Source organism: Hemitrygon akajei, chromosome 12 (genome assembly GCF_048418815.1).
Source record: "Hemitrygon akajei chromosome 12, sHemAka1.3, whole genome shotgun sequence".
NCBI classification, from domain to species: domain Eukaryota; kingdom Metazoa; phylum Chordata; class Chondrichthyes; order Myliobatiformes; family Dasyatidae; genus Hemitrygon; species Hemitrygon akajei.
This window is the reverse complement of record NC_133135.1, coordinates 5,742,520-5,766,599: the sequence shown is the minus strand read 5'-3', so window position 1 is coordinate 5,766,599 and position 24,080 is coordinate 5,742,520. Positions and strand designations below refer to the sequence as shown.

Sequence of the window (24,080 nt, the reverse complement as noted above, 5' to 3'; positions counted from 1 at the left end):
AGAGTCAGTCAGAATGAACTTAGACTATTATCAAAGAAAAGGTGTGCTGGCATTGAAGAGGGTCTAAAGAAGGTTCCAGAAGAATGATCCCAGGAAGAAAGGGTTAATGTATGAGGAGCATCTGATGGCTCTCGGCTTGTACTCACTTCTGTTTAGAGGAATGGGGGAATCTCTTTGAAACTATTGAATATTGGAAAGCTGAGATAGAGTGGATGGAAGAAAATGTTTCCTACAGTGGGAAGTATGAGACCAGAGGACAAAATGTCACAATTGAGGGAAATCCTCAATACTCAGAGTCTGGACTGACACCTTACTGCCCTATTGTCTTGTTTATTATTTATTGTAATGCCTGCACTGTTTTGTGCACTTTATGCAGTCCTGGGTAGGTCTGTAGTCTAGTGTAGTTTTTGTTCTGTGTTGTTTTATACATAGTTCAGTCTAGTTTTTGTACTGTGTCATGTAATACCATGGTCCTGAAAAACGTTGTCTCATTTTTACTATGTACTGTACCAGCGGTTATGGTCGAAATGACAATAAAAAGTGACTTGACTTGACTTGACTTGAAATCCCATTATAGAACATATAACATAGAACATAGAATAGTACAGCATAGTACAGGCCCTTCAGCCCACAATGTTGTGCCGACCCTCAAACCCTGCCTCCCATATAACCCCCCCCCCACCTTAAATTCCTCCATATGCCTGTCTAGTAGTCTCTTAAACTTCACTAGTGTATCTGCCTCCACCACTGACTCAGGCAGTGCATTCCATGCACCAACCACTCTCTGAGTGGAAATACCTTCCTCTAATATCCCCCTTGAACTTCCCTCCCCTTACCTTAAAGCCATGTCCTCTTGTACTGAGCAGTGGTGTCCTGGGGAAGAGGTGCTGACTGTCCACTCTGTCTATTCCTCTTAATATCTTGTACACCTCTATCATGTCTCCTCTCATCCTCCTTCTCTCCAAAAAGTAAAGCCCTAGCTCCCTAGGGCAGAGATGAAGAGGAATTTCTTAAACCAGAGGATGGTGAATTTGTGGAATTACTTGCCAGAGATTATGTGGTGCCAAGTCACTGGGTATATTTAAATTTAAAACAGAGGTTGATAGGCTCTTGATTAGTAAAGGTGTCAAAATTTGTGAGGTGAAGGCGGAGAATGTGTTTGAGAGGATGGAATTGTGGACCAGACGATGGGCTGAATGGTCTAATTCTGCTCCTATATCTTGCAGCCTTATGATCTATGGAAGAAAAGGTGCAGAATGTGTGTTTTGTTTAGATTTTCATTTGACAATTTAAACATTGCAATACAGTGAATGTGTCTCAAAATTGGGGTCAGTGCTTGGGGTAAAATGTTAACAAACACAAAGAAGTAAGAATGAATGGAACATTTTGTCAAACCAAGAGAGCATATCTATTTCAGTTGTCATCTCCAATCCCTCTATCTACACTTGATTCTATAAAATACTGTAAAATATCAACTAGTTCAAGACATAACACGGGGGAATTTCTTTACTCAGAGAGTGGTAGCTCTGTGGAACGAGCATCCAGTAGAAGCAGTAGAGGCAGGTTCAATATTGTCATTTAAAGTAAAATTGGATAGGTATATGGACAGGAAAGGAATGGAGGGTTATGGGCTGAGTGTGGGCCAGTGGAACTAGGTGAGAGTAAGCGTTCGGCACGGACTAGAAGGGCCGAGATGGCCTGTTTCCGTGCTGTTATACGGTTATATGTTTCATTATACACAAACTGTTTCTTATCTCTTTTTTGTAATAATTATTTATTTCATATTCTATCTATTTCCTATTGTAATTTATAGTACATTTTATGTATTGCACTGTATGCAGTCACTGCCACAAAACAACAAGCTTCACAACATAAGTCAGTGATGATAAACCACTCTGATTCTGATTAAAATATCTGCTGGATTCCATACTTGGTTCATTCACTCCCAAATACTCAGCCGATCTCCTGCACCCAATTGCCACCAAACAAACCTGATGTTTTGTGCTTTGTGGAGTTGTTTACACAGGAATTATTCAGCCTGGGAGATTGGAGTATTGTAGGTAGAATGCTCTGATGCCCAGGTCCCCAATGTGCTCTGGTAGATCATCTTACCAAGTAGTCAAAATATGGGGCTTTCCGATCATCGTCCCAGAACCTGCCAGTGAGTGATCTCGGCAGAAGCTGCATGATTTCTTTGTATGGGATCCATCTTGCTTCAGTATAACTACACGGGACTCCTCGGGAAATCGTTTCCAGTTCACACTCACCCACCTGAGAAATAAAGAGAGAGAAATAAATTGTGGATTTAAATACAGTCACTCTGATAATATGAAAGTACACAGAAACTGTCTATGGTGAATCCATCTGAGTCATTAGATATAATATTGAAGAAAGATTATATACTGCAAAATCATCAGGAATTCAGGTGACAGAGCAGAGATATGGCACAAGGGAAAATTATCAAAGTTCAAAACTCAAACAAAATTTTCATCAAACTACAGACACATATCACAAACACGAGGAAATCTGCAGATGCTGGAAATTCAAACAACAACACACACAAAATGCTGGTGGAACACAGCAGGCCAGGCAGCATCTATAGGGAGAAGCGCTGTCGACGTTTCGGGCCGAGACCCTTCGTCAGGACTAACCGAAAGGAAAAATAGTAAGAGATTTGAAAGTAGTGGGGGGAGGGGGAAATGCGAAATGATAGGAGAAGACCGGAGGGGGTGGGATGAAGCTAAGAGCTGGAAAGGTGATTGGCGAAAGTGATACAGAGCTGGAGAAGGGAAAGGATCATGGGACGGGAGGCCTCAGGAGTTTGCTATCCTGAGATTCATTTTCTTGTGGGCATGTATAGTAAGTACAGAGAAACACAACAGAATCAATGAAAGACCACTCCCAACAGGGCAAACAATCAATGTGCAAAAGACAACAAACTGTGCAAATAGAAATAAAAAAAAGTTTCTTTTAAATTTTGGAGGGACTCTCAGTTTCATTCTTCATCAGTTACTAAAATTTGAGGGATATCTATTTTTATGAATTTTTAAATCTCTTATGTACATTTTTATACAGTCACTGATTCAATTGGAAGATACTTAATTGTTACTTGCTTGTTATGTGGTCAAAAGGTGGCTTTGCTGTGTGTGTATGTACCTAATGTAGATAGCCCTGAACTTTTTAAGAGGTTATTCTCTGTGTTGCTGAATTTAACTGAATATAAGCTGATTATGGGCAGTGACTTTAACTGTTGTCTCAATCCTTTGATTGATAGGTCATCAACCAATCCATGGCTCCTTAATAAGGCTGCATCCTGTATTAATTCCTATTTACTAGAATACAGTTTGGTTGATATTTGGAGATGTCTCCATCCTAAAGATAAGGATTTTTCTTTTTTTTCCACACGTACATCATAAGTTTTCAAGAATTGATTTTTTTTGTTGGATACGTGATTGGTGCCTTTTGTTGCTGACTGTGCATATGACGCTATTGTGTTGTCGGATCATGCGCCCACGAAATTAACACTGAAGTTCCCTGATAATATGTGGAATGCATCTGAGTGGAGATTTAATGCTACACTGCTGCATGATTCAGCATTTGTAAGTTTTATTAAAGAGCAAATTTCTTTATTTTTTGAATTAAATACAACTGAGAGTATGTCAAATTTGGTTATTTGGGATGCGATGAAATCTTTTCTTAGGGGACAGATAATTTCATATTCAGTAGCTTTAAGAAGGAAAACTAAAGCAGAGCTTTTAGTGATTACTAACAGGATTAAAGAAATAGATAAAGTTTATTCAGTAACACTGAGTGAAGATCTATATAAGGAAAGGGTGAAACTTCAAACACAGCATGATCTGCTTTTGACTTTTCCCATTGAGCAGCAACTTTTGAATTCTAAAAGTCAATTTTATATACATGGAGATAAGTCCGGTAAATTGTTGGCCGCACAACTTAAAGCAATTATGGCTAGAAGGCAGATTTTGAAAATATGAAGAACTGATAGAACTGAAACGTCAGATTGTCAGGAAATTAATAAGGTATTTTTGGATTTTTACTCTAACCTTTATAAATCTGATTTTCCAGATAACACTACTTCTATGAATAGATTCCTGCAAAGATTGAATATAACCAATATTTCTATTCAAGATATGAATACATTAGATGCACCTATTAAACAAGAAGAAATAGCAAGGGATATATCCTCTTTTCAATCAGGTAAAGGTCTGGAACCGGATGGATTTATGGTGGAATTTTTTAAGATGTTTACTGAAATACTTACACCTCATTTATGCCAAACTTTCACTGATTCTATATCTTCTGAGACCCTCCTGAAAACTTTCTATGAGGCATCAATTTCATTAATTCCCACAAAAAGAAAAAGATTTATCTGAATGTGCCTCTTACAAACCAATTTCCTTATTAAATGTGGATTCCAAAATTCTTTCTAAGATTTTGGCTAATGAGTTTGAGAATATTTTACTAAAGATTATTTCTAAGGATCAAACTGGATTTATTATGAATAGATATTCATATTTTAATATTCAGAGATTATTGAACATTATTCATTCCTCTCCATCTAAAGAATCCAAATGTATTGTTTCCCTTAATGCAGAGAAAGCCTTTGATAGGGTAAAATGGTCCTATTTATTCAAGGTTTTAGAAAGATTTAATTTTGGTCTAGGTTTTATTTCCTGGATTAGGCTGATCTATCAAGGTCCTATGGCAGCTGTTATAACTAACAATCAAAAATCCCCTTATTTTAGGCTATACAGAGGTCAGGGTTGTCCTTTTAGTCCGCTGTTATTCAACCTGGCTTTAGAACTTTTTGCTATTGCTCTTCGGGACTCCAACAAGGTTCAAGGTATTAAGAAAGGAGATAAAGTGCATAAAGTTTCGTTGTATGAAGATGAATTGTTAGTTTATATTTCAGATCCTAAGAAACCTATTCCTGCTATGTTATCTAAATTTTTTGAATTTAGTAGTTTTTCTGGATATAAATTAAATTTGCACAAAAGTGAGTTATTTCCTATTAATAACTACTTGGATCAATATGATCAAATTCCATTTAGCATTGCTAAAAATAACTTTACTTATCTTGGTATTAAAATTACCAAAATTTTAAAGACCTGTATAAATATAACTTTCTTCCATTAACTGAATACATGCAACAAGTACTTTCTAAATAGTCTTCTATGACATTATCATTAATTGGTCAAATTAATGCTTTAAAATGATAGTGTTAGCGAAGTTCTTATTTATATTCCAAGCAATCCCTTCTTAACTATCCCCTCTGGTTTAAGCCTGCTGGGTGAGGGGTAATTCTGCTCCTATGTATTACAATCTTCTTGATAATATCAGCATCTTACCCCGAGAAGGTGCTTGCAGGTGTAGTCATAACCGTACCAAGCAACGCCCATCACCAGCTTTCTGGAGTCAATGCCCAGTCTGATATAATCCGACATTCCTGAAAGGACAAATTGTATAAATTGGATCTCAGTCAGCTTTGTGAGAGGGTGAGGCTGAGGGTCTCATTGAACCTACCTGATAAAACCCGGTGATAGGGAGCACTTGACCTTGCAACACAACCATCCCGCAGGTCATTTGGAATGTTGTAGGATGCCACAAATAAAATGTCACAGGCTTTTGAAATTGCTAAAAAGTCATAACATTGTTCGTTCTTGCAGTGTGGAGACCAAGGTACGTGAAAGGAGATCTGAGAACATAAGAACAATGAGAAATCAGCCTTATATTATTATTTACACTGGGAAATAATCTCCAGCAGCCAATTCCCCACACACCAGCACTGTAACACTGGGCTTTGTATATCAGAGGTATGTTTGAAATTTTCTGTTTTTCTGATCCAGTAATAACCGGTGCAAGTTATGCCTCCATCATCACAGTCACAGTCACCATGTTCTGAGGAACTGTATTTCAGGAAAGGAACAATACTGGTACCACAAGGTGGTGTAGAGACAGAAAACCGCGTGCAGAGGAATGGGAGATGTTTCTTCCTCCAATGATTCATCCTTGTGCCTCCAAAAATGTAGCCCCTCCACTTTGACATTGAATGTGTTTTTCATTCAGTGATGCCCTTCTGCACATCACTGCTGTAACATGGTTATTTGAATTACCTCTGCCTTCCTAACAGTCTGGCCATTCTCCTCCGACCTCACAAGGCGTTTTTGCCACAGAACTGCCATTCACTGGATGTTTTTTTTTGTTTGTGCATCATTCTCTGTAACTCTGGAGACTGTTGTGTGTAAAAATTCCAAGAGATCAGCAGTTTCTAAGATACGCAAACCACCCCATCTGGCACCAACAATCATTCCAAGCTCAATGTCATTTAGCTCAGATTGCTTCCCTATTCTGATGTTTGGTCTGAACAACATCTGAAACTTCACCATGTCTGCATTCTTTTATGCTTTGAGTTGCTGCCCAATGATTGGCTGATTAGATATTTGCATTAATGAGCAGGTGTACAGATGTACCTAATAAAGTGGTCACCGAGTGTATGCAGTGTGTTCCCATCATGCAAAACTTGAACATTTGGCCTTTTACCTGAGATCCAGGTAGCTCTTGGTGGAAATGTGAGGCAGTTTCTTTAACAAACTCAGTGACTTCATGATACTGTTTAGACTCTTTTGCAACAATATCCAGAACCTCTAAATAAACTCCATCCATATGTCGGGATTTTACGAAGCTGGCAATGAATTGTATCCAATTTCTTCGAAAACTCTTGTCTTCAATGTCAAACATTCTTAAGCTGCCTGATAAGGGGTAAAATACAGGTCAGTTTGGACAACAGGATGTACAGAATGTTACAAGGAATTATACATTGAACATACGAACATAAGAAATAGAAGAAAGAGTAGGCCATCTGGCTCATTAAGCCTGCTCCGCCATTCAATAAGGTCATGGCTGATCTGGCCATGGACTCATCTCTGCCTACCTGCCTTTTCCCCATAACCCTTAATTCCCCTACTACACAAAAATCTATCCCACCATGTCTTAAATATATTTACTGAGGTAGCTTCCACTGCTTCATTGGGCACAGAATTCCACAGATTCACCACTCTCTGGGAAAAGCAGCTCCTCCTCATCTCCATCATAAACTACTCCTCTGAATCTTGAGGCTATGTCCCCTAGTTCTAGTCTCACCTACCAGTGGAAACAACGTTTCTGCCTCTATCTTATCTATCTCTATCTCCTCTCATTCTTTTGAATTCCAGTGAGTACAGTCCCAGCCAACTCAATCTCTCCTCGTAGTCTAACCCTCTCATCTTTGGAATCAACCTGGTGAACCTCCTCTGCACTGCCTCTAAAGCCAATATATCCGTCTTCAAGTAAAGAGACCAGAACTGCACACTGTACTCCAGGTGTGGTCTCACAAGTACCCTGTACAATTGCATCATAAACTCACTGCTCTAAAATTTAATCCCTCTAGCAATGAAGGCCAACATTCCATCTGCCTTCTTGATAGCCTGCTGTACCTGCAAACCAACTTTTTTGTGATTCATGCACAAGAACTCCCAAAATCAGTCTGCACAGCAGCATGCTGCAATTTTTGCTATTTAAATAATAACCTTTTCTTACATTTTCCCTTCCAAAGTCCTTGACCTCACATTTACCAACATTGTACTCTATCTGCCAGACCCTGGCCCACTTACTTACCCTATCCATATCTCTCTGAAGACCATAAGACATAGGAGCAGAATTAGGCCATCTGGCCCATCGAGTTTGTTCCGCCATTCAATCATGGCTGTTCCTTTTTTATCCCCTCCTCAACCCCAGTTCCCAGCCTTCTCCCCGTAACTTTTGATCCCATGTCCAATCAAGAACCTATCAATCTCTGCCTTAAATACTCTCAATGACCTGGCCTCCACAGCTGCACGTGGCAACAAATTCCACAAATTCACCACCATCTGCCTCCACAGCTACTTCCTTCAGAAAATGAGGGTGCATTCCATCTGGTCTGGGAGATTTCTCTGCCCTTAGATTATTCAGCTTCCTGAGTACTTTCTCTGTCGTAATTGTGACTGTGCACACTTCTCTTCCCTGACACCACTGAGTGTCCAGTATACTGCTGATGTCTTCTTCAGTGAAGACTGATGCAAAATACTTGTTCAGTTCCCCTGTCATCTCCTTATTTCCCATTACAATTTCTCCAGCATCATTTTCTATCAGTCCTATATCTACTCACACCTGTCTTTTACTCTTTATATACTTGAAAAAGCTTTTAGTATCATCTTTGATATTATTTGCTAGCTTCCTTTCATAGTTCATCTTTTCCCTCTTAATGACCTTTTTAGTTTCCTTTTGTAAGCTTTTAAAAACTTCCCAATCCTCTGTCTTCCCACTAATTTTTGCTTCCTTGTATGCCCTCTCCTTTGCTTTTACTTTGGCTTTGACTTCGCTTGCCCGCCACGGTTGAATCCTTTTTCCATTTGAAAATTTCTTCTTCTTTGGAATATATCTGTCTTGCACCCTCCTCACTTCTCGCATAAACTCCAGCCACTGCTGCTCTGCCGTCCTTCCCGCTAGTGTCCCTTTCCAGTCAACCTTGGCCAGTTCTTCTCTCATGCCACTGTAATTTCCTTTACTCCATTGAAATACTGACACATTGGATTTTGGCTTCTCTTTCTCAAATTTCACAGTGAACTCAATCATGCTGTGATCACTGTCTCCTAAGGGTTCCTTTACCTCAATCTCTCTAATCACGTCTGGTTCATTACACAATACCCAGTCCAGTATAACCGATCCCCTAGTGGGCTCAACAACAAGTTGTTCTAAAAAGCCATCTCGTAGACATTCTACAAATTCTCTCTCTTGAGATTCAGTGCTGACCTGATTTTCCCAATCCACTCACATGTTAAAATCCCCCACAATTATCATAACACTGCCCTTCTGGCAAGCCTTTTCTATTTCCTGTTGTAATTTGTAGTCCACATCACTGCAGCTTTTAGGAGGCCTGTATATAACTGCCATCAGGGTCCTTTTACCCCTGCGATTTCTTAGCTTAACCCATAAAGATTCTGCACCTTCCGATCCTATGTCACCTCTAATGATTTAATATAATTTCTTACAATTAAAGCCACGCCACCCCCTCTGCCTACCTACCTATCCTTCCAATACACTGTGTATCCTTGGATGTTCAGCTCCCAGAGACATGCATCCTTTAGCCACATCTCAGTGATGGCCACAATATCATACCTGCCAATCTGTAGCTGTATGACAAGATCACTCACCTTATTCCTTATGCTGCATGCATTTGAGTATAACACCTTAAGTCCAGTATTTGGTACTTTTTGCTTTGATTAAACTGCAACTCATCCCAATGGCTGAAAATTTGCCCCATCACCTACCTGTCCTTCCTGACATCTTTACTGCTCACTGTCTTAGCTTTATTTCTGTTTTCCCCCTCCTCCACTGTATCATTCTGGTCCCCATCCCCCCTGCCAAATTAGTTTAAACCCTCCCTAACAGGTCTATTAAACCTACCCGCCAGGATATTGGTCCCCTTCGGGTTCAGGTGTAACCTGTCCTTTTCAAACAGGTCATACTTCCCCCAGAAGAGATCCCAATGATCCAAGAATCTGAAGCCCTGCCCCCTGCACCGGTCTCTCAGCCACACATTCATCTGCCTGATCCTACTATTCTTGCTCTCACTAGCACGTGGCACAGGTAGCAATCCTGCGATTACTACCCTGGAGGTACTGCTTCTCAGCTTCCTTCCAAATTCCCGGAAATCTCTCTTCAGGACCTCATCCCTTTTCCTCTCTATGTCATTGGCACCAATATGTACCAAGACAGCTGGCTGCTCGCCCTCTCCCTTCAGAATATTCTGGACCTGATGCGAGATATCCCGTACTCTGGTACCTGGGAGGCAACACACCATGTGGGTCCCTTCGGCCCACAAGCAAATCAAAGCATGCAAACACTAATCTCTCCTACCTACACAATGTCCATATTCTTCACATCCATGTGCCTACCTAAACATCATTTAAAAGCCTCTAATGTATTTGCCCCTACCACCACACCAGGCAGCACATTCTAGCATCCATGACTCTGGTAAAAAACTTACCCCTTACATTCCCTTTGAACCTACACCCTCTCACTCTCAATGCATGGCCCTTGGTATTAGACATTTCAATCCACTGAAAAAGATACTCCCTGTCTATTCTATCTATGCCTCTCTTAAACCTCTATCAGGTTTCCCCCCAGCCTATGGCACTCCAGAGAAAACAACCCGGGTTTATTCAGCCTCTCGTGATAGTACGTGCCCTCTAAACCAGGCAGCGTCCTGGTGAGCCTCTTCTTCACTCTCTCCAAAGCCTCAACATGAAGGGCCAACCTATTCGCAATACTCCAGATGTGACCCAACCCGTTTTATAAAGTTCTAACACTTGACTTTTGAACTCAATGCCTCAACTAATAAAAACAAGCGTTCCTTAAGCCTTCTTACCCATCCTATCAAACTGTGTAGGCACTTTCAAGGACCTACGAACTTGGATCCCGATATCTCTCTGCTCAGCAATACTGTTAAGGACCTTGCTCTTGAGAGTGCACTGTCTCCTGACATTTGCCCTACCGAGGTGCAACACCTCACATCTAGCTGGGTTAAAGTCCATCTGCCATATCTGCAACTGATCTATATCACACTGCATTCTTTGCCAGTCTTCTATACTACCCACAATTCCACCAATCTTACTAACCCACTCATCTACATTTTCATCCAGGTCATTTATATACATCACAACCAGCAGAGGTCCTAGCACAGAACACCGTTAATTACAGACCTCCAGCTGAAATAAGTCCCTTCAACCACCACCCTCTGCCTTCTAAGCACAAGCCAGTCTGAATCCAAATAGCCAATTTGCCACGAACACCTTAATCTTCTAGATTGGCCTTGCATGAGGGACTTTGCCAAATGTCTCACTAAAATTCATGTTGACAACGTCCACTGCCTAACCTCATCCGTCACCTTGTCAAAAAACTCAATCAAGTTGCTACGAAATGACCTGCCCTGCACAAAGCCATGCCAGCTCTCCCTAATTAGGCTATTGTTTCCAAATGCTCGTATATCCTATCCCCAAGGATTTTCTCCAGCTACTTCCCTACAACTGACATGAAACTCATCAGTCTATAGTCCCCAGGATTTTCCCTTGTTCCCTTCTTAAATGGTGGTACAACATCAGCCACCCACCATGCCTCTGACTCCTCGCCTGTGGCTAGAGAGGGCATGAAGATACTGGTCAAGGCCCAGCAATTTTGTCTCTTGCATCCTTCAATAGCCTGGGGTAAATCCCATCAGGTCCTGGGGACTTATCCACTTTAATACTCCATAAGAGGCTCAACACTTCCTCCTCCTTGACCTCGTTGTCCCAACGTATTTATACACTCCATGCTGATCTCTTGGTCCTCCATATTCATTTCCTTGGTAAATACTGAAGCAAAGTATTCGTTAAATACCTCACACATTCTCTGTATCCAATCAAAGTCCCACCCTGTCCCGAGTTATCCTTTTGCTCTTGATGTATGTACAGAATGCCTTGGGATTCACCTTGACCCTACTTGCCAAGCGCTTTTCATGGCCCCACCTGGCTTTCATAATTCCCTTCTTTAGGTTTTTTCTGGTTTCTTTATACTCCTCATGTGCTTCGTTTGATCTTGACTTCAGAAGCTTTACATACTTTTCCTTTTCCTTCATGTCTAAATTCATCACCTCTCTGGTTCTCCTATCTTTCTACCCCTGTCCTTCCTTCTAACAGAAACATACCTTTCTCATACTCTGTGCCATTGACCTTTAAACACTCTCCAAATGTCTGATGTGGATTTGTCAGAACAAAGGTGTTTCCAATTAATTCTTCTTAGTTCCTGTCTAATGCCCAATTTGAAACTCTCCTGCAAGGACCACACCTATCCCTATCTATAGCTATCCTGAAAGTGAAGGAGTTGTGGTCTCTGTTCCCTAACTGTCCACCCACTGAAAGGTCAGTCACCTAGCCAGGCACATTACCCAACACCAGGTCCAGTATGGCCCCTCCTTGTGTTGGACCATCCATATTTTGATTTAAGAAACTCTCCTCGATACACTTAAGACATTCTGTCCCATCTAAACCCCTTGCACTAAGAAGGTCCCAATTTATATTAGGGAAGTTGAAATCAATCCCCCATGACAACAACCCTATTATTTTTACACATTTCCTTAATCTGATTACATATCTGTTCCAGTGGCTATTGGAGGGTCTGTAGCACAATCCCATCAGTGTGATTGCACTCCTCCCATTCCTGAGTTCCACCCTAATTAACCATTTAGATCTCTAGATGTTAATCACAAACTATTCACTCTCAGCTGTGATAAAATGAGTTACTGTACCTTTCAAGACAATTCGAACGTTATTTGCATGAGCAGTGCAAACAGCCTCCAGTCTAGTTTGCACAGTGACTACAATTGTTGTGATCTTCGACCAGTCGTAATGCTTCCAATCGCTCTTGTCAAGGTGAAAGACAAATACCTTGAATAAAAACAAAACTGCCATCTGAGGTAATGAAGACATCAAAGTCTCATACAATAATATAGATTTTCATTGCATATACAGTTGAAGTCAGAAGTTTACATATACCTTAGCCAAATACATTTAAACTCAGTTTTTCACAATTCCTGACATTTAATCCTAGAAAACATTCCCTGTCTTAGGTCAATTAGAACAGGAATAACTGAGGCAGGTTTGTAGGCCTCCTAGCTCGCACACGCTTTTTCAGTTCTGCCCACAAATTTTCTATCAGATTGAGGTCAGAAAATGATGTTGAGTCTGGTTCATCCTTGGGAGAAATTTCTAAACGCCTGAAGGTACCACGTTCATCTGTACAAACAACAGTATGCAAGTATAAACACCATGGGACCACGCAACCATCATACCGCTCAGGAAGGAGACGCATTCTGTGTCCTAGAGATGAACATACTTTGGCACAAAAAGTGCAAATCAATCCCAGAACAACAGCAAAGGACCTTGTGAAGATGCTGGAGGAAACAGGTAGACAAGTATCTATATCCACAGTAAAACGAGTCCTGTATCGACATAACCAGAAAGGCTGCTCAGCAAGGAAGAAGCCACTGCTCCAAAACCACCGTAAAAAATCCAGACTACAGTTTGCAAGTTCACATGGGGACAAAGATCTTACGTTTTTGAGAAATGTCCTCTGGTGTGATGAAACAAAAATTGAACTGTTTGACCATAACAACCGTCATTATGTTTGGAGGAAAAAGGATGAGGCTGCCAAGCCGAAGGACAGCATCCCAACAGTGAAGCATGGGGGGTGGCAGCATCATGTTGTGGGGGTGCTTTGCTGCAGGAGGGACTGGTGCACTTCACAAAGTAGATGGCATCATGAGGAAGGAGAATTATGTGGATATATTGAAGCAACATCTCAAGACATCAGCCAAGAAGTTAAAGCTCGGTCGCAAATGGGTCTTTCAAATGGGCAATGACCCCAATCATACCTCCAAAGCTCTGGCAAAATTGCTTAAGGACAACAAAGTCAAGGTATTGGAGTGGCTGTCACAAAGTTCTGACCTCAATCCAATAGAAAATTTGTGGACAGAACTGAAAAAGCGTGTGTGAGCAAGGAGGCCTACAAACCTGACTCAGTTACACCAGTTCTGTCTGGAAGAATGGAACAAAATTCCAGCAACTGACTGTGAGAAGCTTGTGGAAGGCTACCCAAAACGTTTGATCCAAGTTAAACAATTTAAAGGCAACGCTACCAAATACTAACAAAGTGTATGTAAAGTTCTGACCCACTAGGAAAGTGATGAAAGAAATAACAGCTGAAATAAATCATTCTCTCTACTATTATTCTGACATTTCACATTCTTAAAATAAAGTAGTGATCCTAACTGACCTAAGACAGGGAGTGTTTTCTAGGATTAAATGTCAGGAATTGTAAAAAACTGAGTTTAAATGTATTTGGCTAAGGTGTATGTAAACTTCTGACTTCAACTGTAGCATTTAAAAGAATAATTACAAGAAGGCCATTACAAAGAAGGCACAACAGCACCTCTACTTTCTTGGAAGTTTGCACAGATTCAGCAAGTTATCTAAAACTTTGTCAAATGTCTGTAGATGCACAGCAGAGAGTGTACTGACGGGTTGCCTCATGGCCTGGTAGGGAGATACCAATGCCCATGAACAGATAAATCTAAAGATGATGGTGGATGAAAGCCCAGTCAATCACAGGCAAAGCCGTCCCCACCACTGGGCACATCCAATAGGAGCACTGCCACAAGAAAGCAGCATCCATTGAAAGGCCAAGGTAGAGTGTTCATATAGAGGATGTTTCCTATAGTGGGGGATCTAGCACCATTGGCCACTAACTCAGAATAGAGGGGCATCTTTTCAGAACAGAGATGAGGAGGAATTTCTTTAGCCAGAGGGTGGTGAATCTGTAGACACAGGCGGCTGTGAAGGCCAGGTTACTGGGTATATTTAGAGCAGAGTATGATAGATTCTTGTTTAGAGTTACTGAGCCATAGAACACTACAGCCCACCAACTGGTCCTTTGGCCCATCTAGTCCATGCCAAACTATTAATATCCCTTCGACCTGCACTGGGACCATAGCTCTATATACCCCCCACTCCCCCCCCCCCCCATTCATGTACCTATCCAATTTTAACTTAAATGTTGAAATCAAATCCAAATCTACCACCCACTGGCAGCTTGTCCCGCACTCACTACCCTCTGAGTGAAGTTCCCCCTCATGTTCCCTTTAAACATTTCCTCTTGTTGTAGTCTCATCCAGCCTCAGTGGAAGAAGCCTGCTTGCATTTACCCTATCTATACCCTCATAATTTTGCATACTTCTATCAAATCTCCCCTCATTCTTCTGTTCTAAGGAATGAAGTCATAAATCTGTTCAACATTACCCTATAACTTAAGTCCTCAAGTTCTGACAACACCTTTGTAAATTTTCTCTGAGACGATTAATCTTACTGATTTCTTTCCTATAAGTAGAACTAGAACTGTACTTTATACTCCAAATTAGGCCTCACCAATGCCTTACACAACTGCAATATTACATCCCAACTCCTGTACTCAATACTGTACTTTATTTACAAAGGCCAACATGCTAAAAGCTCTCTTTATGATGCTACCTACCTGTGACAACACTTTAAAGGAATTGTGGATATGTATTCATAGAAGTTCTGCTATACCGTAATCCTCAGTGCCCTGCCACTCACTGTGCAAATCCAGCTCAATAGTTTGCCCTCACAAACTGCAACATTTTATACTCATCAGCATTAAATTCCAGTTGCCATTTTTTCAGCCTATTTTACCAGCCTGTTCAGATCCCAGTGCAAGTTTTTATAGCCCTCCTCACTGCCCATGATGCCCCTAATCTTGGCTAATTTGTTAATCCAGTTAACCACATTATCATCCAGACCATTGACATAGATGACAAACAACAACAGACACAGTACCAATCCCTTCAGCACACCATTTGACACAGGTGTCCAGTCAGAGAGGCAACCATCTTACAACCAACTCTCTGACTTCTCCCACAAGGCCAATGTTTCATCCAATTTACTACCTTATTCTGAGTGCCAAGCAACTGAAGCTTCTAGATCAACCTCCCATGTGAGACCTTGTCCAAGCCCTTGCTAAAATCATTCACTTCCTTGTCTTCATCAACTTAATAAGATTAGTAGGGGTGCCAGAGGACTGGAAAATTGCAAATGTTACTCCACTCTTTAAGAAAGGAAGAAGGCAGCAGAAAGGAAATTATAGACCAGTTAGCCTGAACTCAGTGATTGGGAAGATGCTAGAGTCAATTGTTAAGGATGAGGTGATGGAGTACATGGTAAAACAGGACAAGATAGGACAAAATCAGTATGGTTTCCTTCAAGGAAAGTCCTGCCTGACGAGCCTGTTGGAATTCTTTGAGAAGATTACAAGTAGGATAGAAAAAGGGGATGTAGTGAATGTTGTATATTTGGACTTTCAGAAAGCCTTTGACAAGGTGCCACACATGAGGCTGCTTACCAAGTTAAGAGCTCATGGTATTACAGGAAAGTTACTAACATGGTTAGAGCATTGGCTGATTGGTAGGAGGAAGTGAATGGGAATAAAAGCATCCTTTTCTGGTTGGCTGCCAGTGACGAGTGGTTTTCCACAGGGGTCAGTGTTGGAACCACTTCTTTTTATGCTGATTACAAATTATTTAGATGATGGAATAGATAGCCTTGTTGCCAAGTTTGCAGATAACATGAAGAGTGTTGGAGTAGGAGGTAGTGTTGAGGAGACAGGTAGAATGCAGAAGGACTTAGACAAATTGGGAGAATGGGCAAGGAAGTGGCAAATATAACACAATGTTGGAAAATGCATGGTCATGCACTTTGGTAGTAGAAATAAATGTGCAGACTGTTTTCTAAATGGGGAGAAAATCCAGGAATCTGAGATGCAGAGGGACTTGGGAGTCCTTGTGCAGAACACCCTGAAGGTTAACTTGCAGGGTGAGTTGGTGGTGAGGAAGGCAAATGCCATGTTACCATTCATTTCAACAAGTCTAGAATACAAAAGCAAGGATGTGATGCTGAGGTTTTATAAAGCAATGGTGAGGCCTCATCTTGAAGATTGTGAACAGTTTTGGGCCCTTCATCTTAGAAAAGATGTGCTGGCATTGGGAGGAGGTTCACAAGGATGATTCCAGGAATGAAAGGGTTATCATATGAGGAATGTTAGATGGCTCTAGGTTTGTACTCTCTGGAATTCAGAGAGGATCTCATTGAAACCTTTTGAAATTTGAAAGGCCTAGACAGAGTAGATGTGGAAAGGATGTTTCCTATGGTGGGAGAGTCTAGGACAAGAGAGCACAGCCTCAGGATAAATAGGAGCCCTTTCAAAACAGAGATGCAGAGAAACTTCTTTAGCCGAAGGGTGATGAATTTGTGGAATTTGTTGCCACATGCAGCTGTGGATGCCAGGTCATTGGGTGTACTTAAGGAGGAGATTGATAGGTTCTTGATTGGACATGGCATCAAAGGTTACAGGGAGAAAGCTGGGAACTGGTGTTGAGGAGAGAGAAAAGGATCAGCCATGATTGAATGGCGGAGCAGACTCGATGGGCCAGATGGCCTAATTCTGCTCCAAATGAAGGTGGAGTTAAGATGGCACTAAACGGCGACTCCTTTGTTTGCGTCTTCAGAAACAGCTCTATTCCCATCTTTAATATCTTTATTTTTCCCTTTCAGGGTTCTTTTGAAGACCCTGACCTGGAGTCGCACGCTGACTTTGATTCTTTGTGGGAATGGGATTTCAGGACTCAGGGTTTCAGGACTGGCCATTGTTCGGTACGCCAAGGGTTCAGCCTGAGAGTCTGGCTTGGATTTGGAAGCCTAAGATCTCGGGGCTCTGGAGACGGGTGGATTGAGGGCCACTGTCACGGCAGGAGACCAATGTGTTGTCGGGAGAGTCAAAATATCTACCGTGGGCCCGAAGACCCGCGATCTTTGCAATCTTTGGGCACAGAACTCGAAAAAAGCAACGTAACAGACTTTTTAACATCATAAACCAGCGAGCTGTTTGTTATGTCTCCCTGCTCACTGGGAAAATGGAGACACCTTTTTCTCCCTTAATAGAGAGAGAGAATCTGCGGTATGTCGAGTGCCGGGTGTAACCGCAAGTCTGTGTCTTTGCTATTGCTTTGCTCACACTTGAGTGCTCGTTGGCGGGTGGTGATGCTTGCTTTCTTTTGCTGGTGGGGGGAGGGGGTTGTTGCTCGCTGTCACATCTGCGCGGGGGGGGGCAGCTTTGGAGTCTTTACGTGTATCTGCCGTTCATTCTTTGGGGCACTTATCTGTTTTGGTGGATATTTGCGAAGGAAAACGTTTCAGGATTTCTCTGACATTAAATTGGACCTTTGCCTTATGGTCTTATGGGTGTCATAGGTTGTGGGGAGAAGGCAGGAGAATGGGATGGAGAGGGTAAATAAATCAGTCACGATGGAATGGAAGAGCCGACTCGATGGCCGAATTCTGCTCTTACTTCTTATCTCATGGCCTTTTGTTCCTGCCCTGAATTAAATGTAATATCACTGACCATGTACCTGAACTGAATTTGGTAGAAAGGACAGAATCCTTCGGTCTCACACTGTCAGATTCAGGATCAGTTATTACCCTACAACCATCAGGCTCCTGAATCAGAGTGAGCAACTTCACACCACAACTCTGATCTGATTCCACAACTTACAGACTCACTTGGGTTGGGAGGTAGCATAGGAGTTAGCAGAACTCTATAACAGTGCGAGGCCCCAGTGACAGGAGTTTAATCCCAATGTCACCTGTAAGGAGTCTGTCCATGGAACACGTGTTTTCTCCAGGAGCTCCAGGTTCCTCCCACAGTCTAAAGACGCACTGGTTAGTAGGTTAATTAGTCATTATAAATTATCCTGTGATTAGGCAAGGGTTAAATCAGGGGAAGCTAGGTGGCGTGTCTCAAAAGGCTGGAAGTACCTGTCTGTGATATATCTCAATAAATAAATAAAATTTTAGGGGCTCTTTACAATTCTATTATTTTTCTTTACTTTCCTGTAAATTTCTGCAAGAAAATGAATCTTAGGGTAGTATATAGTAAAGTATATGTACTATGGTAATAAATTTACCTTGAACACAGAAGGAGCTCCCTCACAATGCTCCTATTTAAATGTTGCTGCCCATTGCCATCCAAGAGGCAAAAAGTAACATAGCCACTTACACTCAGCAATTCATAGACCTCATCACTCACCTCGACTTCCGCCTGATTCTCTTGATGGAGAGGCCGGCACAAGTCTGTATCATCACACGGGCAATCTGAGGTGACGAAAAGTTGCTCGTTGAAATTGTGGATCCACAGTGTGGTTATGAACAGACCCAGCACCAATTCCAAACTCCAGACCATCCTCTCTGTACAAACTCCACCAGAAATGTGACTTATTTCCAGTAATCTGTACACGGCTGAGAATGACTCCTCTGTTGTCTCTCTTGCTCCCTGTATGTGGTAACAATGAAATATTGATGCAAAATTCATGCTATCGAATGTAACTTTGAAGGATAAGTTACTTTCTCTCATCTCTTGCATCCTTGAACAATAGTCACAACTATCTCTTCCTCTTTAATTCGTCCAACATTCATTCCCGGAAACCAAATCCTCTTCCCTCACAGATATGGGCAAAGTTCATCCCAAAACCATGATTTGCACTTTATTTCTGCCTTTTACATCTTTCCACCACAACCTGGGCAATAAAGAGATGGAGAGATAAAGAAAAAAAGATCAGACTTATTTGACACATGTACATCAAAACATCAAAACAAATGGTGAAATGGGCTGATTTGATTTGACACACTTCACTGTATGTATCAATCTACAAGTAAAGCTAATCAAGTTTTCAAGACTCAAGGTTTAAATTTATTTGCCAAAACGTACAGTGAAACACGTTATTTGTGTGAACAACCAACACAGACAAGGATGTGCTGCGGGTAGTCTGAAAGTTTCGGCACATGTAAGACCATAAGACATAGGAGCAGAATTAGGTCATACTACCCATTGAATCTGCTCTATAATTTTATCACGGCTGATTCCATTTTCTCTCTCAACCACATTCTCCTGCCTTCTTCTGTAAGTCTTGACACTCTTACTAATCATGAACCTATTGATCTCCATTTTAAATATTCCCAACGATCTGGCCTACACAGCTGCCTGTGGCAGATTCACCACCCTCTAGCTAAAGACATTACTCCTCAGCTCCGTTCTAAGTAGATGTCACTCTATTCTGAGGTTTTGTCTTCTAGTTCTAGACTCACCCACTATTGGAAACATCATCTTCACATCCACTCTATCTAGACCTTTCAGTATTTGATAGGTTTCAATGAGATCCTCCTTCATTCTTCTAAATTCCAGTGAGTACAGGCCCAGAGCCATTAAATACTCCTCATAAATTAACTCTTTCATTCCTGGAATAATTTTTGTGAACCTCCTCTGAACCCTCTCCAATGTCAGCACATCTTATGTTAAATAAGGGAGCCGAAACTGCTCACAATACTCCAAGTGAGGCCTCAACAGAGCTTTATAAAGTCTCAGCATCACATTCTTGCTTTTATATTCTAGTCCTCTCGAAATGGAGGCCAAGATTGCATTTGCCTTCCTCACCATTGACTCAAACTGCAAATTAACATTTAGGGAATCCTAAAAGTCACTCAGGTTTTTGGATCTTCATTACATTTAGCAAGTGGTCTACGCTCTTATTCCTCCTACCAAAGTGCTTAACCGTACACTTCCTGAAACTGTATTCCACACTTCTTTGCCCATTCTCCTAGTCTGTCTGGGTGTTCCCTCAACACTACCTGACCATCCCCCTATCTTCTTATCATCCCCAAACTTGGCCACAAAGCCATTACTTCTGTCATCCAACTTATTGACATGCAACTGTAATGCCCTGGTTAAGATTTCTACTGCGGTGCTGTGAGGTAGTTTGTATCGGCGGTTTTCTGTAAAAGCAATGTGCCATGCTGGAAAGTATGTTTTGGCTAACATGAGGACCAATGTTGTCTAACTTGGGGATGTGAGGCAGCCAATGAGGATTGTGGGATGTGAGAGTATGTTCTAGAGAGCTGTGGGGAAGAGTTTTCTGAAGGATGCTAGTCTGGTTTGGGGTCTTTTGGCAGGAGCTGTGAAGCGGGACACAAGGGAAGGTGCCGCAGAATGCCGTTGGAAGGAGAGAAGTGCTTTGTGCAGATGAATGTCTCCAAGGAGGAAAGGCCAATACTGAGAGAGCCAGTTCGTTTGAGATGATATTCGAGGGGAGCTGGGAATGTGGCGGGTGTTTTCACGCAGACTGTGGGTCCAGCACGTGGGTAAAGGGATATACCCCTGACTACTCCAACGTTATGTGCACATTGGACTGCTTTAACTCTAATCGGCCCTTTTAGTTTTCTTTTGTAACTGTTTGTTAAAAGTTGAAAATTTGTTTAATATACTTTCTTCATAATTTTATGCTGGTGTATGATTTGTCATTTCTGGGCTACTGATAGCTGTAAATAGGCAGTATTTACACAGCATTTGCTCAAATCAAGGTTAAACTTTAATCAGAACATCATGACGTTCCTGTTTGGTTGAACTCCAAATCACACCGACCAGATGTTTTCCGTAGCCTGGTAAAAATACTTTTTCAGTCTTTAATTCCTTTATCTGTTTTAGATGCTTTAATGCAGAAAGAGGGTATCAAAATAAAAACAACAAAATGAATTTTAAAAAAACACAGTTCCTGCTGTTACAATCTCAGTTTACTGTCGTTCTACACACTTATGCATCAACTAGATGGGGAATGTCTGGCAGCTCTTGGGCCATACTCCCTGGAGTTCAGGAGAATGAGGGGGGATCTCATAGAAACATTCCGAATGTTAAAAGGCCTGAATGGATTAGATATGGCAAGGTTATTTCCTATGGTAGGGGATTCTAGGACAAGAGGGCACAACTTCAGGATTGAAGGAATCCATTTAGAAGAGAGATACGGAGAAATTACTTTAGTCAGAGGCTGGTAAATCTGTGGAATTTGTTGCCGCAAGTGGCCGTGGAGACCAAGTCATTGGGTGCATTAAAGGCAGAGAGAGACAGGCTCTTGATTAGCCAGGGCATCAAAGGGTATGGGGTGAGAAATATAGAAAACCAACATGGTAGTGGCAAATCTAAAAAACAATACAAACAACATTAGAATCCCACTAACCCTGTACCTTATACACAACATCAAATCTATGAATAAATACATTTCATCTTAACTACTCACTTTGGCACACACGTGCTTAACTTCCAAACACATACAGGCTAGATCCTGAATCGAGTTCTCCTTGCACACGCTATGTGAGCAGAGATTAACACATTCACATTCAGTAATGAAACAGCAAAGTAAGACAAAAATAAACTTTTACAAGATTTTGCCTGAGACCTCATGCTTAAAAATTGACTCCAACTTCTTTCCAACTACTGACATCAGGCTAATAGGCCTATAATTTCTTTTCTTCTGCCTCCCTAACTTCTTGAAGAATGGTGTGACATTTGCAATTTTCCAGTCCTCTGGAACTTTTCCAGAATCTATAGATTCTTGAAAGATCATTACTACTGTTTACACAATCTCTTCATCTACTTCTTTCAGAACCCTGGGGTGTAGTTGCTCTGTTCCAGTTGATGTGCCTACCTTCAGATCTTTCAGTTTCCCCAAGCACTTTCTCCCTCATAATGGCAACTTCACACACTTCTGCCCTCAACACTCTTGAAGGTTCCACAGTGAAGACTAATGCAAAATACTTATTCAATTCATTTGACATTTCCTTGTCCCCCAATGAATACCCCTCCTGCATCTTTTTACAGTATCTACATTCACTGCTGTTTTTCTCTTTAGACATCTGCAAAAATTGGTAAGTTACCTTTGTATTTCATCTTTTCCCTCCTTATAGCATTTTAGTTGCCATCTGTTGCCTTTTAAAAGCTTCCCAATTCTCTCACTTCCCACTAATTTTGCTCTATCGCATGCCTTCTTTTTTTGTTTTTATGTTGTCTTTGACTTCTCTTGTCAGCCACAGTTACATCATTCTGTCTTTAGAATATTTCTTCTTTGGGCTGGAGCAGAGAAGAGTACCCAGACAGTGGAAAACATCCTGTATTGTCCCGGTACCGAAAAAACCACAACCAAAGGAGTTGAATGACTTCAGACCTGTTGCCTTGACGTCGCACGTGATGAAGACCATGGAGCGGCTGATAATACAGAATCTGAGGCCACAAACCAGGCACGCCCGGGATCCTCTTCAGTTTGCGTATAAGGAGAAGGTGGGAGTGGAGGATGCTATCATGTATTTGCTGCACAAATCACTCTCTCACCTAGATGGGGCCAGTTGTGCTGTGAGGATTACATTCCTTGACTTCTCTAGTGCCTTTAACACCATCCAGCCCAAGATCTTAAGGCACAAACTAACGGAGATGGGAGTAGACTCTCACATGGTGGATTGGATAGTGGACTACTTGACAGATAGACCTCAGTATGTGCGGTTGGGAGACTGTAGGTCTGACACGGTGGTCAGCAGCACAGGGGCGCCGCAGGGAACCGTACTCTCTCCGGTCCTGTTCACCCTGTACACATCAGACTTCCAATATAACTCAGAGTCCTGCCATGTGCAGAAGTTCGCTGATGACACGGCCATAGTGGGGTGTGTCAGGAATGGACAGGAGGAGGAGTATAGGAAACTGATACAGGACTTTGTGATATGGTGCAACTCAAACTACCTGCGTCTCAATATCACCAAGACCAAGGAGATGGTGGTGGACTTTAGGAGATCTAGGCCTCATATGGAGCCAGTGATCATTAATGGAGAATGTGTGGAACAGGTTAAGACCTACAAGTATCTGGGAGTACAGTTAGACGAGAAGCTAGACTGGACTGCCAACACAGATGCCTTGTGCAGGAAGGCACAGAGTCAACTGTACTTCCTTAGAAGGTTGGCGTCATTCAATGTCTGTAGTGAGATGCTGAAGATGTTCTATAGGTCAGTTGTGGAGAGCGCCCTCTTCTTTGTGGTGGCGTGTTGGGGAGGAAGCATTAAGAAGAGGGACGCCTCACGTCTTAATAAGCTGGTAAGGAAGGCGGGCTCTGTCGTGGGCAAAGTACTGGAGAGTTTAACATCGGTAGCTGAGCGAAGGGCGCTGAGTAGGCTACGGTCAATTATGGAAAACTCTGAACATTCTCTACATAGCACCATCCAGAGACAGAGAAGCAGTTTCAGCGACAGGTTACTATCGATGCAATGCTCCTCAGACAGGATGAAGAGGTCAATACTCCCCAATGCCATTAGGCTTTACAATTCAACCACCAGGACTTAAGAACTTTTTAAAAGCTATTATTAATGCTTTTTGAGATAGTGATTTAGATGCATATCATATTTTTTACTGAGTTAAGTATTGTATGTTATTAGTTTTGCTACAACAAGTGTATGGGACATTGGAAAAAAAGTTGAATTTCCCCATGGGGATGAATAAAGTATCTATCTATCTATCTATCC

General features: G+C 41.6%; 1 protein-coding gene and 1 long non-coding RNA gene across 2 annotated transcripts in view; both read right to left on the bottom strand.

Moving 5' to 3' along the window:
• Positions 1-2,187, bottom strand: part of LOC140737425 (di-N-acetylchitobiase-like) — a 61,793-nt gene extending 59,606 nt beyond the window's left edge. The window contains exon 1 of the mRNA XM_073063911.1: positions 2,113-2,187. Within this exon, the coding sequence (XP_072920012.1) occupies positions 2,113-2,187 (75 nt within the window). The remainder of the gene's footprint in view (positions 1-2,112) is intronic.
• A 13-nt stretch (positions 2,188-2,200) lies between these two features.
• Positions 2,201-5,677, bottom strand: LOC140736535 (uncharacterized). The gene is made up of 3 exons (XR_012100960.1): positions 5,545-5,677; positions 5,370-5,467; positions 2,201-2,271 (listed from the first exon to the last, which is right to left on the bottom strand). It is a non-coding gene; the product is annotated as an uncharacterized lncRNA (long non-coding RNA).
• Between the last annotated feature and the right edge of the window lie 18,403 nt (positions 5,678-24,080).